The 18,734-nt window shown below is 47.4% G+C and overlaps 2 protein-coding genes across 6 annotated transcripts in view; both read left to right on the forward strand.

The window, feature by feature from the left end:
* The window catches only part of CCDC15 (coiled-coil domain containing 15), a 62,566-nt gene extending 57,851 nt beyond the window's left edge, over positions 1–4,715 (forward strand). Inside the window, exon 15 of the mRNA XM_045521677.2 lies at positions 4,164–4,715. Coding sequence (XP_045377633.2) covers positions 4,164–4,197 — 34 coding nt within the window. The 3' untranslated portion in view covers positions 4,198–4,715. The remainder of the gene's footprint in view (positions 1–4,163) is intronic.
* SLC37A2 (solute carrier family 37 member 2) overlaps positions 4,275–18,734 on the forward strand; it is a 28,794-nt gene continuing 14,334 nt past the window's right edge. Inside the window, exons 1-2 of one of the 5 annotated variants that reach the window (XM_074357090.1) lie at positions 9,630–9,747; positions 13,073–18,732. Coding sequence is in view for 2 of the 5 variants with exons in the window: in XM_045521678.2 (XP_045377634.1) it covers positions 9,689–9,747 (59 nt within the window). In the remaining 3 variants the exon portion in view is untranslated. Of the gene's footprint in view, positions 4,314–7,430; positions 7,497–8,714; positions 9,748–13,072; positions 18,733–18,734 lie in introns of those variants that run through there. The other 4 variants (XM_074357092.1, XM_074357091.1, XM_045521678.2 and 1 more) reach the window with 4 other exon arrangements.

The following is an 18,734-nucleotide window of genomic DNA, read 5'->3' on the forward strand; positions in this document are numbered from 1 at the left end:
ACTATTTGGAACCGGAAGGTTGATGATTAAGATTCCTGAAGCATCACCCCTTTACCTCACTGCCAGCAACCGATCAGAAGGAAGTCCATGAGCTGATCACACACCCTGCAACCTCCACCCCTAGTGTTGCCTTGAAAACCCTTCCCAGAAAGCCATCTTCAGGTCTTCTGAGCATGAGCCACCCCATACTTCTTGCCTGGTGACCTGCAAATAAACACTGTAATTTCCTTCATCACAACCCGGTGTCAGTAAATTGGCTTTGCTGCATGGCGAGTGAGCAGGCCCAGGTTGAGTTCAGTTCCACACTTAGAATGGTACTAGTTATGTCCCATCCTTGGAAGAAAGTAATCTCTCAAATTATTCTCCATGTTTTCTGGTTTAGATGAAAACAATATGTAAAGAGAAAAGCCATGAGGATTCCATTTACAGGAAATAAAGAGAGGGAAATAGTTATACCACAAGAAAAATCCAGAGAATGGGTCATTCTATAGGAAAACTGACCCAGTTTCTTCCACAAGCTTGAAGTTTAAAAATGGGGAGGTGGCTCTAGATTAAGACAGACTTATAGAGGCAACAACCCTCAAATATAGTGTGTGGACCTTGTTTGGATCCTGATGTGAAAAAAATAAACAGTCTGAAAAAGGTGTTTTTGGAGCAATCGGGAATTTGAATAGAGTCTAAGCTATTCATTTTGTTAGGTTTACCAATGGCATTATAATTATATAAGAACAAATCTACACAGAGATGGATACTGACGTACACAGGAATGAAATAGAATGTATGTTTGAAAAAAAATTTGTTTGAAATTTACTTTAAAATCAACAAAATGAATACAGGACAGAAATAGACTCATAGACAGAGAATACAGACTTGTGGTTGCCAGGGGGTGGGAAAAAAATAAAAAAATTAAAAAAAAATCAACAAAATGAGACAGGTAGATGGAAGTAAGTGTAGCAAAAGTTTGATAGTAGTGAATCTAAGTGATGGCATATTGGGGTTTCATTATGCTATTCATTCTATTTTTGTGTATGTTTAAATTTTCTTAAAGGCAATTTACATTAAAAAGCCTTGGGCCTGTAATAACCTTGTTAGCACTACAACTGTCCTTCCTTTCCCTGCCCCCCCTCCCCCAATAATAGGAGGTGTAGGGAGGAAAGTAGTGCCCCATAGTTGTGGGACTTCTGACATGACAGTTATTATCAAGTGGTGATTAGAACACAGAGGCTGCTGCATTTTGTGGCCTTTCCATAAGAAAGACTGGGCACCCAGTCTCCTGGTTTTATAATCTGGTGAATTCCCAGGTATAGAAAAGTTGAGAAGATCAGGGCTCAAAGACCATGAAAAAGGGTAGAAATTACGAAAAGAACAAAATGGTAATTTAGTAAAAGAAGCTTTGAAATCTTAGGATGAGAGTAAGAATATGTGGTTCAATTTAGGGATGGGAAAAGTGATATTTCCATCTTGCCTCTGAATAGAATCTTCTAGAGATTTAAACATTGTTTTTTGTTGTCAAAGTTCTTTCTTGCTCTGTCTTCAAAGGCCCTACTGCTATGGGATAGTTTGTGCAGAGGTTAAGGTCACGTCACAGGTTAAATTCTGGTTCTACCACAGATCAGCTGTGTGACCTTAAGCAAGTTACTCGAACTCCGTGCCTCAGTTTTATCATCTCCAAATTGGGGATGATAATAGTACTTACTTCATAGAGTTGTGAGAATTCAGTGAGATATTTCAGACATCCATTTTGACCTTTTGTAAGAGGAATAGTTTTCTATGTAACTAGGTTATGATGACATTTACATTTGATTTACACTTGGGTATTTTATTTTATTCATTGCGCCATCCTACCCTGAGCCTTCTTACCACCAAAACCAGGCTTTTTTTTTTTTAAGGTGGAGAATCATGGGAAGAGAGTTTGCCTAGTTGCCAAATGGATGGGTGTGTCATTTAAATTGCAAATTAGCACACCTTCATTGCTAAACCAGAGAGTGAGATAATGTTTACCTTTAAATTCTTCCTGGCTTTTCAAAACTGTGTAGGTATCCTCATCTGACAGGATTCACCTACCCTATTACATTGCCAAGTTTGAGTTTTGGTTCAGCTGGAGGAGGGACATGGTAGCACATGGTTTCCCCAGGTGGGCACTGTGTTTTCCCTAAGGAGTTCAAAGCAATTGCCATAGAGCTGTCCAACCCATCTTTTCCTGTCACTCATTGGGACCTTACATCCTACACATGAAACCTGGCTCTCATACAGCTCTGTCTTAGGGTTCAGCGTCAGGAGTCTTTTTCCACATCAGGTAACTCTGTGTTCTTACCTTACTGGTAACTTGGGTCAGGGATAGCAATGAGGGGAGACCAGAAACAGAGCTGGGATTGGGGGGGGGTACTACACAGACATAAGGCAAGGGACAGGTTGAGGCTGAGACTAATGATGGAGGATTAAGGGGAAAAACGAGTTTGAAGAAGAGCAGGATTGGAGCTTGGGCCAGTACAATAGGAAGCAGTAGTTTAGCTGGACATGGGTTTCTGAAAACTGTGGAGGTGTTTGTTCCTAGTCTAGTAGACTAACCATGTAAGTGGCTCATACTCTAGTGTCTGCACTAAGTAATAGTCTATAGTGAGTATAGTGGCTCACCTGGGAGACCCACTCGTGAAGGAATGTCGTCGGACACAGAAAAACAATGATAGCTGGAGACTTGGTTAATGCTCTGCTAAATATGTATTTTTCTATTACATTTTCTGAATCCCTTACCTACTCCTCCCTCTTCACCATTGGCAAAATGCAAATGTATAGATTAATAATCGTTAATGAAACTTAATTTGACTCCAGGAGTAACTTGCAATTAGATCCATACAACTATACACCTCGCCTATCAAGACAGCACAGGACAGGAAATTTGTTTAGGCTGTGTTATGTTCTATGTGACATACAGGAAATGGGCCGTGATACTCATTTCAAGATACATTGCTTTGATACTTGGTAACTGATGAGCCAGCTATCCCAGTTACCATCATGCCTCATGCTCCTGTGCTTGCCAGGAGTCCTTCATCAGCTGAGAAGCTGGGACTGTAAGCCTTGCCAGGCAAGATATATAGGGAGGTTTCCTGGGATTGGTTCCAAATTGGAACTGCTCCTACGTGAGTCTCATAGGATTGAGTCAGGCCTCTCCTTGGGACTCTAGGATGCTGAGTGCTGGCTAATGACATTGGGTCAGAAGAGTCCCTTAGGATTAACAGGCCTATTGTTTGCCTGAAATATCCTTCCAATCCTCAGTCTTAAAAGTTTGCTCACCCTTAAGGCAAAGTGTTAGTTACCACCACCTGCTCTATGAAAACTTACCTGATTTCTCTTAATCAGAAGCAACTATTCCTCCTGCCTAACCATAGTATACTACTTGTAATTCTATGTACTACATATTTTTTCTGACTTACATGGTAATTGTTTATATATGTTAAAAGATAATTTTCAGAAAAAGGTAAAAATCTCTCATACAGGTATTAAAATGAACATATGTTAAAGACTTAAACCCATAAGGAAAATAAGCAGATGTTGTAACTGGTTCCAAGGAAAAGTAAAAGAAAAAATACTCATGGATAAAGGAATGTTGTGAAAGTTCAAATGGAGACAAAACTGACTTTTTTTCATAGTTATTTATAATTTCTGAATTGTAAATTAGATCAACTACAGGCTAAAATCAGATAACCTGGGAGGGAGTCCTCTAGACAATAATTTTCCACTGAAGCATAAAATTTTTTCTATAGCCTCCTTTGTTTTGATCAAAAATGGTCTCAAAGAAAGACTATTCTGAATCGCAACCTAAGGCTGGTCTGATTACTGGGTCTGATTATACACGTGCATGAAGAGTGTTAATTTATGATACAGGTCTTCTCAAGTTCACTTTGCGGGAAGTTTTCATAAGGAATTTCAGATTTGACTTTTAAATACTTGTTAATTAACCAGACTGTGTAGTCATTCATAGTTCATCTATGATTTTCAACCTGATGGGATTTTTAATGTTGAGGTTTGTGTGTGTGTGTGTCTTAAATCTCATTCTTTGCAATAAATAGAGGAGAACTTTATAATATTTGAAGGATAAAGTGATAAAGCAACACAAAGATTTTGAAAGAAACTAATGAATTTTCTGTTTTTTGTTTTTTCCCTAGGGGTGCCCCAGCATGCTCTCCTCCCTCTGGCTGAAGCTCTGTCATTGTAAACTGGGAAGAACCTGTCCACACCTATTAGAAGGAATGGGGAAAAAAGTTTAGAAACAGTGCTCAGTCAGTAGAAATTACTTAAGCACATTTTAGCATAAGGTGAACATTTATTTCGACGATATTTATTTCTGAAGAAGGAAGGGCTTGGGCCTGAAAATAAGCAGTTCTCTGAAGTACTAGGATTAGGGCTCTTTCTCCCGGGAATTTCAGTCTCGGACTTGATTCCTGCCTCTTGAAGCCTGTTCTTTACATAGTTTACAAGGAATGCCAGCAGTGTGCTAGGAGCTATGGGTCTGAGGCCAGTGCTAAAGCGTTTTGTGGAGAAATTCTAGGGGGAAGGTATTGCTGGGTCAAAGGAGATGTTAAGAGTTTTTCCAGATCCGGTGCCTGCCTTTGCCGCCAAGGACATCTGAGGGTAGCAAGAGTAACTTCAGTCTTTATTTAGTGGGACTGGTTTGTTTTTTCAGAACTTTAATCTTATTAGTAAACTTTTCCCTACAAGACCGTCCAATTCTTGCCTATGAAAAGCATCAATAGTTCTTTGAAGTCACATGCTTCTGACTTCTAGACCCAATTTCCAATTTTCCTCTGTCCAACCTGTTCTCCCTGTTTCATTCCTCTTGCTTCACAATGGTGCAATAAAACTGTATTCCCAATTGTAGATATAAGAGAGCAGCAGTGTAAGGCAGGGAAGCATTTCCATAGTCACCCCAGGGGCCACTGAGCAGGACTCTGATCTGCGTATGGAGTGGCCTTGGGGAGAGCTGGTATCTTATCTTTCCATCATCATCACTATGTGATTCAGAACATGACTGTTCTCTTCCATAAGCTTAAATTTTCTTGTCTTAGGAATGGAAAGAAGTATTACCTTGCAGCCATTAAGTGGTACAGAGGAAGGTGTTAAATAAAAGCAGTTGGAATAATTTGGAATCTAAGGAATAATGCTGAAATCTGTACTGGTGAAGGCAAATTAGGTATTAACTTGAATTCACATGTCCAGCTGACCTAGTACCACAGTTTGTTTAACTATTCACCTACTGAGGGACATTTTGGTTGTTTCCAGGTTTTTGCTATTATAGATAAGGCCACCATGGACAACTGTATACGGCTTTATATGGATAGAAATTTTCATTTATTTGGGATAAATGCCCAGGAATGCAACTAATGGGTTGTATAGTGAGTGTGTGTTTAGTTTTTTTAAGAAAATGACAGCATGTAGTTGGATCATGTTTTCAATCCTCTGCCAGGTGAGTGGTAGAAATCCAGGTTTCCTACTTGTCCGCAGTCAATATCCCTGCAGGTGGTGGAGAAGGCACCTCATTCCTGCTTGGATAGTGGGAGTTCTGGCTCCTGCTGGACCTCCACTGACACCACCCCGATGGGAGTGGGAGGAGGCCTCCCATTGCTCCCCGTGCGACCTCCACTGACCCCCGGGTGGTGGAGGTGGGAGGCTCATCACCACTGGAAGGTGGTGGAAGTCCTGGCTTCTCACGGGAGTTCTCTGACACCACCCTGATGGTGGGGCTAGGGGGCACCTCATTACAGCCAGGAGAAAATGGAAGTTGAGGCTCCCCACTCTGTCTTTGCTGCCAGAATTGGGGTGGGGCTGCAGTGTTTTCTGTGGTGTTTGGTTGGAGTAGGCCGCCCCTTTCTTGATCCTTTAGCTAGATGGCCAGCTTTCTTGGTGCTTTCCCCTTTTCCTTTCTGTCTGTGCCATTGGTGCTTCTGGATTGCTGGCTTCTCCAGCACCCAGTCCAGGATGAATGAAGCAAAAAGCAAACCCAGACAAATAACTACTATGTGTTTCCTTGGATCTCGATGCTCCTAGCTAATCTTTCTTCTCTCCACTTTCAGAGTTTTCTTGTGTTCTTGTATATACAACCCCCAGAGTTTTTAGCACTTAGCAAGAAGGGTAGGGAGAACTGAGGCTCTTTGATCTTGGCCCAGAATCAGAAGTCTGACAAGGCCTTTTATTCTTTCTCCTTTTGGGGGGGAGGGGCGTAATAGGGCTTTTTATTTATTTATTTGTTATTTAATGGAGATACCAAGGATTGAACCCAGGACCTCATCCATGCTAAGCATGTGCTCTACCACTGAACTATATCCTTCCCCCGACAAGGCCTTTTAAATGGCCATTTCTCCTCTAAGAACATAAATCCGATCATGTCTCAGCCTTTCTTGAAAAATTCCTTTTCGTAACACCCAACTGTCCAAAGGACAAAATCCCAACCCCTTAACCTTGACTTTTACGCCTCCTTACCACGAGTAACAACAGCCACATCTGCAGCTCCTCACTGGAGTGTATACTCTTCAGCTACACAGAATTTTTTGCACCATTTCTTAAATACACCATGCTTTGTCATGCTTCGCTTACCTGTCTCCTCCTCTCTACTTGGCATGTGCCTAGCTATACTTCACATCTGCTCCTTGTAGTACCTACTGCGAAGACTTTCAAGACTCTTGCAGAGTTCTTTGATCCTTCCTCGGGGCCACCATAGCAGTATGAACCTCTCCCTATAAGCTGTGTCTGGCTGGAGTGACTCTCTTCTACTAGGGCTCTCTGAGGTGGAATTACGTCTCTTTACATCTCTGTCCCATTCAGCTGTGCCTTCTGTAAGATCAGGGGCTGTGCCTGTCTTCGTCATCAATGTATCCTCAGTGTCTAGCACTGTGCCTGGCGCCTAGGTGGCACTCAACAAATGTTGGTTAAATGAATAAATGAATGAACCGTTACTTTTAGATACTAGAGCAACCAGAAATTGTCCTCAGACTACCTGAGACTGCCTCCCTTTTATCATTACTACATGTTCCTTTTTATTTTTCCCCCGGAACAAGCTGACTTTGGGAGACCATAATAATCGAACCACGTCCCCAGTCTGCTTCACCCTTCCTGAGGACTGCCTCTTTCAGGTTGTCTTTATGTGTATCTTTATATAAACCAGGGGCGACACTTGTTGCGATGTCTAGAAGGGCCTACACAGATAACTGGCTACCCAAAAAGTCCCATGAATGGTCAGTGAAACTTGCTGGCAGTAGAACTGGTATTTGATGGGCAAAAAGGCCCTTACCTGCCAGCTCCTGTTTTATGAGTGTCTGATACCTCAGCCATAGTAAGCATTTTTGACAAATTATAGGGCTCCCCACCATAAGAACTAAGGATCTTTTCCTTTAGTGTCTGACTCAATAGCTCATCCCTTCCCTGCTTATTTCCTTCAGATACTGCTGTCCACACCCTGCAGGGCTTGAGGAGGTGGTGCGTGAGGGGAGCCAGATAACAGGAGGGTGAGTCCGGTCTGGAGAGCTTGTGTATGTGAGTGAAAGAAAGATCCCTCTTTGCCGGTCCCCCGAGCAGCAGGAAGCAAGACTGTCAGCTCGCCCACAGGAGCAAGCAAAGAATATAGGTAGGGGTGTCCCTGCGGCCATCCGGGCCCCTGAACAGGATATATGGCTGAACGCACAGGAGGTAACCAGGACAAGGCAAAGACTGTCTCGGCGCTGGCCCTGCTCCCAGCCGCTGGTTGGCACGGCATGAATAATAGCCGTACCACCACTAGGGCATATTCTTAATGCCTCTCTGAGAGTTCCAGTCCCAGACAAGGATGGTCCCCGAGGGGCACAAACATGTCTTCTCCAGAGGGGGACGCAAGAAGAGTGGTAATGAGTCTTATTCCTTGGCTTCTCTCTGTCTGAAATGGAAAGATAGATGCTCCACACTACTGAAGTCTGGATAGCACCTCTGCAGCCCCAGAGATGGGCTCTGTTCCCTCGGTTATGTCCACAACCTCTTCCCGGGCTCCCGTGGAGCATCAAGTAACTTCAGCTGCTTCTGTGGCTCATTTGTTTTCTAGCTTTATCCTTCCCTCTAGGCCTTTGGAAACAAGTAGCTGTCTTCCTGGTAATATCAGCTCATTGTTCCAGTTTATTTTCCACCCTTAATCTGCCTTCTTTCAGGTCGAGTATCTTTTGGGTGTTACTGACCCCAAAGCTGTCCATCATACATTCTGGGACAGCAGGTGTCTGCTGGGACTGTCCCAAGCAAACCAGGATGTGTGGTCACCCTTCCCGGATGGTTAATGCCCACTGCTGCCTATCAGATTGGAGTGAATGTGCATCTAGGCACAGCATATGGTGTGAGTAAAGACAGGGCTCGCCGCTGTCAGCTGTGCTCTTCCTCTGGCCTTTCAGCTCTCCATTCCTTACACACTCTAGCCAGGCTCCTTCCTCCTCTCCTCTCTCTCCTTTCCTTTCTGTTCCTTTCCCTGCTGCCCTCTGCTTGTTGCTGTCTTCATTTCTGCTATTGGACTCCTGCCCCCCTTGACTGCCTGGCATTAACGGAGGGTTTTACAATTCTGTTTACCTCTTTTTGCTTGATTCCGGGGCTGGCAGCGACCAAGTTCACTCTCCTGGGTCCGAAGCTGTTTGGTGTAGTTGTTGCTGCACTTCTCTGACCTTGAACTTCAGGCCTAGGCACTCCTAGGATTGAGGGGCAGGGTGGGGTTAGGGCTGAAACCTATTTTTACAGACACATTCCTAGTTTATCTTCTATTAACGATTTTATTCTCCAGGCAAACGCTTCCCTCTCCACCCCTATATAAGTCACCCTTGGGTTCATATTCAAAGATCTTACAATAACTGCTTTTTACAGGTGGAAACATATCCTAGAAATCTCCAGGCTAGAGGCCTGAAGGGCACTTTTAGGAGCACGGAATTCTGTGCCGCAGATTGGCCCTTCACTGCTGCTTGGCGGCTTCCTTCCAGTAGGGAGAGCGCTTTAGCTGTAGGGCTGTCTCGGCGAGGGTGGAATGGGGGCGCAGTCTCTCTGTGAGTCCAGAGTGGTAGGTAGGGTCCCGTTTGGCTCAATGCAGAGTCCGGAGTCTGAGTGGGACAGAAAGTCCCTGTTGGTTGCCTAGGAAGTTACATTTGGGGCCAACATTGTATCTCCCTGAAACACCTGCGCTCCGAGGGGGCGCCTGTACTCAGACCAGTATCTTGTGGAGGACCACTGGGGGTCAGTCCTCGCCCTCCTGCGTGCCTCAGTTTCCTAGGCTGTGCCAGGGCCACTGCTAATCAGGAGAGGAGGGCGCTGCACGAGCAGCTGTGGGCAGACGGAAGGTCACACAGATTACGTCTGGGATCGCGGCTTTCGGTTCCCCGGAGGGAAGTGACCCGGAAAGTGCAGGCCCGAAGATGGAGCCTCCAGAAACTCGGAGGGCTGTGGGTCCCTAGCCCAGAAGCAAAGCGCGAGAAAACTCCCGTGCTAGCAGGCGGCGGCGGAGGATGGGCAGTCAGTCAGTTTGCGCCGGAGGGCGGTCAGGTGCAAGGGGGCGGGGGCTAAAGGCCACGGGTTGCGGGGTCAGGGCGGGCCGGCGGCGGGGCATTTAAACCCCTCTGGCTGCCAGCTCCGGACGCGTGCCCAGCCCTGCACCCTCCTTCGTCCGCCTCCTCTGCTTTGCCTCGGGTACCGGCTGGGCAAGATGAGGTCTTCCTTGGCTCCCGGCGTCTGGTTCCTCCGTGCCTTCTCCAGGGACAGCTGGTGAGTAGGGCGGCAGCGGTGGGCGCGCGGCCCAGGAGCAGCTCCCCGCCGGCCCTAAGCGCCCGGGGCCAAAGCAGCCTCCTTCGGGAGACCCGACGGGAACGGCCGGGAGTCCCAGGGCGCTTCGGGAACTCTGGCAGGATCCGGCCGGTCTCCTTCAGCGGCGCCGGCCAGGGAGATGGATGGCACGCACTCCCTAGCTGACTCAAGTCCCCCTAGACCTCGCTTTCCCCGGGACGCTGTCCCTTTGCGTCCTCATCTACGCACACGCTCTGGGGCAGACCTTCAGAGCGCCTCACTTTCCTATCACTGAGCACCGGGGGTAGGGGGCGGACTTGCAGGCTAGGAACGGAAGCCAGGGTGTGGTGGAGTTGCTGAAAAAGTGATCACTGGTCATTGGAGATGTTGAGTGTCCCTTTTGGTCCTTTTAGCCCTTGGATAACACCAAGACCAGAACCCAGTGGTCCTGGGAAATTGCACTGAGGGATTCCCGGCCCTGAGAGAGACACCAGGGGAGGGCATACCTCTCAGACCAGAGCGGCAGCTGCTCCTCAGCCGGGTGGTCACCCCAACAGTTGGCCTGAGGCTTCCAGAATAGTTCTCCTGACCGAGGAGGCCTGAGGAGGCCATGGACATGTTGGGGTGTGGGGCGCAGTGGAGAACTTTCAGCCCCATCAGAGGCAGTTTGCTTGGTCTGCACAGTGTTTTTTGTTTTGTTATTTGTTTTGTTTAATTTTATGTTAGTTGCCATCATTTACAAATTGTGAAACTTGTCATGGATAGCCAGATTCCTGGCTTCTCTTGCAAAACAGACGATGTAGCAATATCAGGCCTAAATTCCCAAATTATATCAGTAGGAGATGAGGAGTCCACTTTAGCTGGGGTACGAGCTCTCAATATGACCACTTGTTCCAGTTTTAAAACAAAAGATCCTACATTCCCAGCTTCCTCAGTCCTGGGCAAATCAGAATGGTCACCAGAGGCACTTTCTAACTGGTGACAGCCCTCACTGGGGACAGTCCTCATCACTTCCAGCCTTCCTCACTCACTTAAATTACTTATTTGGTCCTTTTTGAGTTTAGGACTGATAAAAGATATTTTTCAGGAAAAGATAAGATCATGACTCTCACAATGATGTAAAGATGAACATGTGTTAAAAAGATTTTATTTCACTCATAAATGAGGGAGCCAGGAGATGTTATAATTGGCACAAAAGAAAATCCAGGGTGGGGAGAAGGGAGAGTTACTCTTTAATGGGTGCAGAGTTTCAGTTTGGGAGGATGAAAAGTTTCTGGAGATGGATGGGGGTGATGGCTGCACAACAATGTGAAGGCACTTAATGCCACGGAACTGTACACTTTAAAATGATTAAATCGTAAATTTTATGTTACATACTGTTTTAACACAATTTTAAAAACAGAGACTACGAAGAACATGCCCATTTATAAGTCAGGAATATTGAGGCAAAACTGGTTGGAAGGAAAGACTATTGAAACTCTATCATTTCATAGATATATTTTGTATGACTTATCAGTTACTTACTCTTTCAAGCAATTCCAGGTCAGTGGAAGGTGAGATTCAGATAATTTGGAAGGGTGTCCTCTAGGCAATGCATAGTTTTCCAGAGAAACACAACTTTTTTTTCTACAGTCTGCCCTTCTGTGATCAAAAATAGTCTCAAAGGAAGATTATTCTTGATCACAAAATAAGGGGTCAGGTAGGGAGGAAAAGGTATTTACAAATGTTTCATTTCAGTTTGCAGAGTCTTCTTAATTGTTATGGGTTACAGGTATCTTAAGAAGAAAGAGAAAGGGCTTCCTTATGTATTCAGAAAATTGAATACTATAACATCAAGAGTATTCCAAACGTAAATGACAACTGGTTCATTGCATCATATGTGAATAATTCTTATTCTGCTGAATCTTGGGTTAGCAACCTCATAAACCTGTCAGCTTCTTTACTGAAGAGTCCTGGAAATCCTGACTCAGTCCACTGATATGTTTTTAAAGATGTCAGAGTGCTGTCATCAGAAATCTGTACCCAGGGGTGAGTACCTGGTACAGGGCTTTTCTGAGACAGTTCTAAAAACGTGTGGATTAACTTATTACTGATAATTTTCAAAAGCAAATGACCTGATGAGAATTCATGACAAGAATAATGCAGCTAACAAGGAAATTAGTTTTTCCAGAGGAATGTAAAAAAAACAAAATAAAGCCAATCCCCCCCCCAAAATTAGACAATGTCTAAAAACCCACTAAAGCTAATTTCAAAGAATATGGTGAGCATTACATCTGATTTATAAAAATGAATGAAGATAATTTTTATAGTGGAAAAAATCTTGAGATATATAAAAACTCTGAGACATAATTTATATAATATACCAAGGAGATACCAAGAATGTCAACTTAAGAGATTTAGTAAGTCTGGAGTAAGTCCTAAACATCTGTGGGAAAATCAGATATCCATCCTCAGTTGAAAACCACTGACCTGGAAGATGCTAAACTCAAACTGAAGAAGCAAGGTTGCAGCCCAAGTAACATTTAGAGTCATAACAGAAATCATGACTGGTAACTGTACTGTGATCATCAGGCACAGCACTGCCAGGGTGCTGATCCACAGAAACAGATCATGGACCAAAAGGGCACTGAGGAATCTGTAGGAGTTTCTCATAGAGCAAACAATTTCTGAGATGCTTAAATAAATAATAACATTTTATTTCTGTTTTCCCTTAATAAACAAAACTGCATCTCATTACGATATGTACAAAATTGTACCTCTCTGCCACTCTTGTCCCTATTATAGAGTCTCATTCATATATATTAATTATATCCTTTAACCAAAGTAACTTATATTTCAGAGAAAATGGGGGGCAGAGAGAGTGCATCATTATAGATAGCCTGTCCCACACCAGCATTTTAGAAGAGCTCAGGAACACACACAACTTTTTATAGCCACACACGTCATTTACACACTTCTTCAAATGTGAGTACAACTACTGTGTTTCCCAACATCTCCCAGGTTTAAGACGGATATGGATAGGGGGTGGGGTATGGCTCAGTGGTAGAGCTGGTGCTTAGCACACAAGGTCCTGGGTTCAATCCCTAGTACCTCCATTAAAAAAAAAAAAAAAAAAGACAGCTATGGATTGAAATCCTTTCACCACTGTATGCCTTGTGTAGTTAACTTCTTTGAGCCTCAGTTTCTTCACTGGTGAAAGTCAGGTGGGTTCTTGAAGGTAAACTCAATACGTAAACATTCTTGACCTCCCATGGCTGATGGAGGGCACTTGGTAAGTGTTCTTCCTCTTCTGTCCTGATGTGTGTAGGTTTGGACTTCTAACAAACACTAAAGCCTCACTGTGGTTCCTGCTGTGAGCACATTATCATGTTGTACTCTGAGGCCTACAGAGATGATTAAAACATGGTCCTACTTTCTTGGAACTAAGGAGCAAGCTGCAGAGAGGGTGTGTACTCTCATTTTCAAAACTTGCTGCTTCCACACGTTCCAAGGAGGGCATTTCAGCAGAAGTGAAGAAAGCAGACCTTCCTGGATTAGGACACTGGAGGGTGGATTGGCCCTTTGGATTCCTCCCCTGTGCAGTGAGGATGCTGTTACCACCTGCCTCATTAGGCGGCTGTGAGGATTGAAGATTGTTGGGAGGTTGAGCACTCAGGTCAGTGCCAGGCTTGTATTAAGTACTGACTCAACATCAATTATTGACTATTATTCTACTCGCTTTTCATTCCTACTGTGCCAGGCATTGTGTTTGTGGTTCACTGCCAGGTCATTGTTTGTTTCCCCACCAAATTCCCCATCATATGGACATAATGAAGCAGAGAAGTTCTGTAGCTTGTCCAGCAACACGTAACTAGTAAATGACTGAGCTGAACTTGAATCCAGGTGACTTGGACTCCCAAGTCCATGGTCTTCCCCACTGTCCCTCTGGTTAGAGGAGGGAGGAAAGATCACATAGTCATCTGGCCTTAGCCATATCACTTAATCTCTCTAGGGTCCAGGTCCTTTAAAATGGGAGTAATAGTGTACCTCTGTCACAGGGTTTGGTGAAATGCTATGAGAAGGTATTTAAAGCACTTATCCCCGTGCCTAGCGTGCAGTTAGTACTTGGTAATTGCTTGGTGCTTGTGAGTTTCAGTGGAGGGAGGGATTCACTTTTATTAGGAGGAAAAGTCAGCAATTGACATGGTGGATCTAGAGGTATTCTGAGCAGAAGCAGTGGAGAAAGCAAAGGCATGGAAGTGAAGACATATCCTGTCCCTTCAGGACTGGGTCATGTGTAGCTGTGCTGGCTGGGGTGCGGGGTCTGAAGGAGCAGCCACTGGAGGTGAGGCTGAGAGGAGGCGGCCCCAGGTGTGCCTTCCTCCTCCTGTTAGACCCTCTGTCAGGATGGGGTGGGCAGCTTGCTCACAGCCTCTCAGGGTCCTCCCCGGCCCTGGGCCTGGCCAGCGCCCTGCCTCTGTGCCAGCGTGTGTGTTGGGATTTCTGGGGGCGGATGGCACCATGGGCATCTTGCCAGAGAGGTGACTGTGGCTGGCGCTTATGGGGTTGGGCCCATTTCCTGGGGCCTGTCAAGGGGAACAGTTCAGGACTTGGAGAAAAGAGGCCTGTGGGAGGAGGGCCAGGTGATGCAGCAGCTGGATGAGCAGGAATGGGAGGCGGGGGGCATTGGGCAAGCACGAACACAGGAGCTGTCAACTCTCACGTTACTTAGTCGTCTCCCACACCCTGATCGTCGCACGTGAGCCAGAAAGACCAAGGCTGGCTGGTGGCGGCATCTGGGACGAATGGCTCACCCTCCGGAGTTTGCTGGGGTCTCACTGCCAGAGCCCTCATATCTCATTTCATTCATCATTAGGGTAATCTCAGGGGATGAGAGTTTACTATCTTATTTAAAGGGAGATCAAAGTGACGCTGAGGGGTGAAGTGTTACCTCAGTTAATCCTTATGGCAGTCTCGTGTGACAGGAGTTTACTGCCTCATTTAAAAGAAGATCAGCTGAGGATGAGGTGAGAGGCCTTGCCCTAAATCACAGTAACAGAACCAGAAGTTAGGACTCAGCCTCTTTTGGTCTAAGTCTAACGTTCTTTTCCCTCTTCTGCTGTGGCCTCAGATCCGGGGCCCTGGATGCTCCCAAAGCAGCTTCCTCTTGTCTTACTTTCCTGGTAACTGCCAAGTGGTGCCTGGTAAGGGCAGCAGAAAGGGCTCCTTTAAAAAGAGCTGTGATGTTGGGAGGCTGCCCTGTAAAGGAATGAGAGATCCTGGAGGAGGACCTGGAGGGCTGAACCATCCTCCCTGGCTCTACCCTCTTCCTTTCCTCAGGTTCCTCATTGTGGGGGCTGATCCCCGAAGAGCACGTGACCTTATGGCACTCCCCTCCCCCATTCATGCATGATTGCTGTCTTCTCCGCCAGCTGTCCTCTACTTCCTCTTCCTCCCCGCTGTTTCCTCTTTCCCTCCTTACAGAGCAGACTGATGTGCACTTCCCTGGTTGGGGTGGGGCGGTCAGCCTGCGATGCCACCGACTGGTCTAGGAGGCAGCAAGGGTTTGGGAATGGTCTCTGTGGTTGGCCAAGGCCTTACTCTTCCAGTCAAGCTGTACCACCTGAGTGCCGAGACCGGAGATGAGCTGTCCCAGAGTAACACCAGAATTGAGGACAGACCTCAGGGGCAGAGTCCGTGAAGCCCATGACTCCCGCATCTGATTGTCCCTGAGTTAGTGTGCGGGGTAAAGGTAGGGCGGGTGGCATTACTGCTCTAGCTCTGGCCTCTGGCTCATGCCTCCTCCCCTGGATCCTTGCTGCAGGGAGAAGGAGCAGATGAGGGGGAGGAGCCGTGGGGCTGGGCCTCCAGAGACTCTGAGAGGAGGGTCATCCTCTTACCTCCCTGGGCAGGACCACAGCTCTGCCAGCACCAACACATTTCCATCTCTGCCGTTTGCACAGCCTATCTTCAGAAGAGACACCAGCTTAATACCCTTGACCATTTCTTCCAAACCCTCCCAGCTGTCACACTCTTCCAGAGTTTTCCCAGGTGCCCACACAAAACCTCATGCTCGAGCTAAAAGCCATGCCTTTTCATTCTGTCCAAGCACTCAGTGTTCCCCTACTTAGATTCCTCCTCAAGGCAAAACAATCTAGCCTATATTTTCCTGTCTCCTACAAAAGATCATTATCTTACTTACTCATTCATTCTATAAAGTCCTGGGCTCCTTGTGGTGACTAGCCAATGGCTCTGTTCTCTGGGAAGCATCTTGGAGCCAAATCCTGAATCAACTTGATCTCTCTGAGCAAGCGCCCAGTCCCAGCTAGAGGAAGAGTAACAAGTAGAGGACTCCTTGGATGGGCTTTCTGCCCCAAGATGGTTCCTCTGTCCTCACAGGCCCTCCCAGACATGGCCTGTCCCTGTCCCATCTGGTAAGCAGAAGGCCTGGCTCAGGGCTCTGCCCCATGCTGTCTGTTCCAGGCTGGCCTTCCTCTACCAGTGGCAGTGGACGACTTGGCAGGTGGGGAGGTGGGCCTGGCTCTTATTGTTCCTAGCCTTTTCTCCTTTTCATATCTGCTGAGTCCCAGAACAGTCCCAGGATGGGCCACCGAATTCATTTCCTTAGGGCAAGTGCCAAGGTCATCTGCAGCCACAGCCAGCCCAGCCTGTCACCATGCCAACCAGAGCAGCCCTAGCCGTTGAGGGCTGGGCTGAGGCCAGGAGTAGTGGCATTGGTCAGTGAGGGAGTTTAGGTCCCCACTGGCCTGACGTGGGGATAGGGGCCGTCAGCAATGTGGTTGGAGCAAGGAAGAGGCTTCAGGGACTAGGGGCTGAGTGGGTAGATGCTGGAGAAAAGGGGCCTCTCCCCACCGTCTCCTAAGGTCAGCGTCTTTCTGCAGGGCTGTTTCTTATTTTCAGTTGTGCTGGTATTGGTGGTGGTAGGTCCTTCGGGGTGTTTGCTTTTCATCTGTTGCTGCTTTAGCGGACACTGTTCTTTGTCCCTCCCCGGAAGCATTTCTAGTGCAAAGTCTTAACAGGGTCCATAAAGCCATTATCATACTACTTTGAAAAAATAAGTTGGACTGTCAGCTAATAGTTAAGAGATAGCTAGTCCACCTATCTGACTTGGTTACTCAGTAACTAGTGCTGGGTAAGGGGAGGTGGGACTGTAAGAAGTGCCACTTCTTGCTAACAAAGACTTCGAGGGCCACGGGGCAGGCAGCCCCACCTGGGACAGTCTGTGGGCCTCACCAGGCACGTTCCTGGGTCCCTGGCCTGCCTGCCCAGCCTGGCCCAGACTAGGCTTCCATGCGCCCCTCACAGCCACCCTGGGGCTGGCGAGACAGAGCCCAGCCGTGTGTATTCTTCCCCCTGCACACTTTCTGGGCCTCTTGATTCTGTAAGAAGCGCTCATGAGAAAAGAAGTGAAACCCACGGGTTCTCCATGACGTCAAGTCTCTTTCCTGTGAGTTACTGTTAGCTTGTCAGCCTTGGCCTCAGCCCAGCCCTTAACCTGCCCGATGTCTCCAGTCCCCCTCTGAACAATGGCACCTTAGGCTTTTTCTCAGAAGAGCTGCCAAAGTGGAATGGAAAGAGGGCTGGACCAAGGGGAGGCCTGGCTCCATGTCCGCTCTGCCCAGCTAGCTGCACGGTCAGGGTTCGTCTGCCGTCATGCTGGAGCCCAGGCCGCAGCCCAGAGGAAGCCCGTGCCAGGCCAGTGTCACACAGCATGTGTGAGGACCTCTTCCCCCCGACCCAGGCCCTGCTCCAGGAGTCATGACTCTCCTGCTATCTTGGGTCTCTACTGGGGTTGAAGTCAGAGCTGGGAGAAAGATCAGGCCAGGCCCCTGGGTAGGGCTGGAATCTCGCAGGTCTGCATGTCTGGGACCTCTGCTGAGCCTCCCAGTTTACTCCCAAGGGAGCGTTTGGGCAGGCCCACAGGCCAGGCGAGGGCTCTGGTAGCTTTGGGGTGTCTTTGTGTTTCAAGCCCAGGTCTGCATACTGCGAAGGAGGAGGAGGGGCCCGTGCTGGCCTCCAAGTCCCTACCTTAGAGACAGTCCGGGGCCTGGAACCCCCGCCACCTGGAGGAGTTTGGTGCCAACCCCCACTCTATTCACCTCCCATAGCAGAGCTGTATGGGCTGCCTCAGCCCCCTCTGGCTTCCCTTCCTCAGAGTCTGAAGTAACAGTAGCTGTCATTTTTAAGCGCCTGTAGGGGGTCAGGGACATATAAGAGCTGTCCTGTGCATCAGCTCACTAACCTGTCGATAGCCCAGTGAGAAAGGTGATAAACCCTCCACTTTTCAGATGACAAATAGGTTTAAGGAATGAAATCAGGTTCCACCTTATTCCTAAGTCCTTGCTCTTTTCCCTTACAGACACCAGCTCCCTGAAATGCACCACAGAGCGTCCCCCAGTAGCCATGTGCCTGGGGAGTGGCTGGCAGGATGGATAAGGCAGAGGGAACTGGTCCTGCCTTCTGCTGGGGGCTTGCCAAACTAATCAGCAGGGCAGAGCCCTGGGTCTTTACCTGGCTTAGCCTGGGTCGCATCTAGAACTCTCTGACCTAGCAAATCCCACCCCTTTTCATTGACTTCCCATCACCCTCAAGGGACAGTCTAAACTCCACAGCTTGGCACCCAAGGCACTCCGTGACCTGCCCCTCCCTCCTTCCCAGCTACCTCTCCTTGCATGCTTGGCTCCGTCCCACCTTCCAGATATCCTGAGCTACACACAGTTCTCCAAACAGGCAGTGTTATTCATGCCTCCACGCTTTCGTGCGCAGACTTCCCGCTCCCTGGCACCGGCTCCTGCCTCAGCCCCGGCAGGCCTGGCTACTTCCTGCTTCTTTGTGAAGATTCTGCTGAAGCCTCACCCCCAGAATCCTTTCCTGACTCTGCTCCCATCCCAGCTGGTCTCCGTGTCCCTGCGTCCATGTCGTGCAGGGCTGCCCTCGTTAATAGCTCGGTCATGGCCATGCTGATCTGT

Source organism: Camelus bactrianus, chromosome 33 (genome assembly GCF_048773025.1).
Source record: "Camelus bactrianus isolate YW-2024 breed Bactrian camel chromosome 33, ASM4877302v1, whole genome shotgun sequence".
Classification (NCBI taxonomy): Eukaryota; Metazoa; Chordata; class Mammalia; order Artiodactyla; family Camelidae; genus Camelus; species Camelus bactrianus.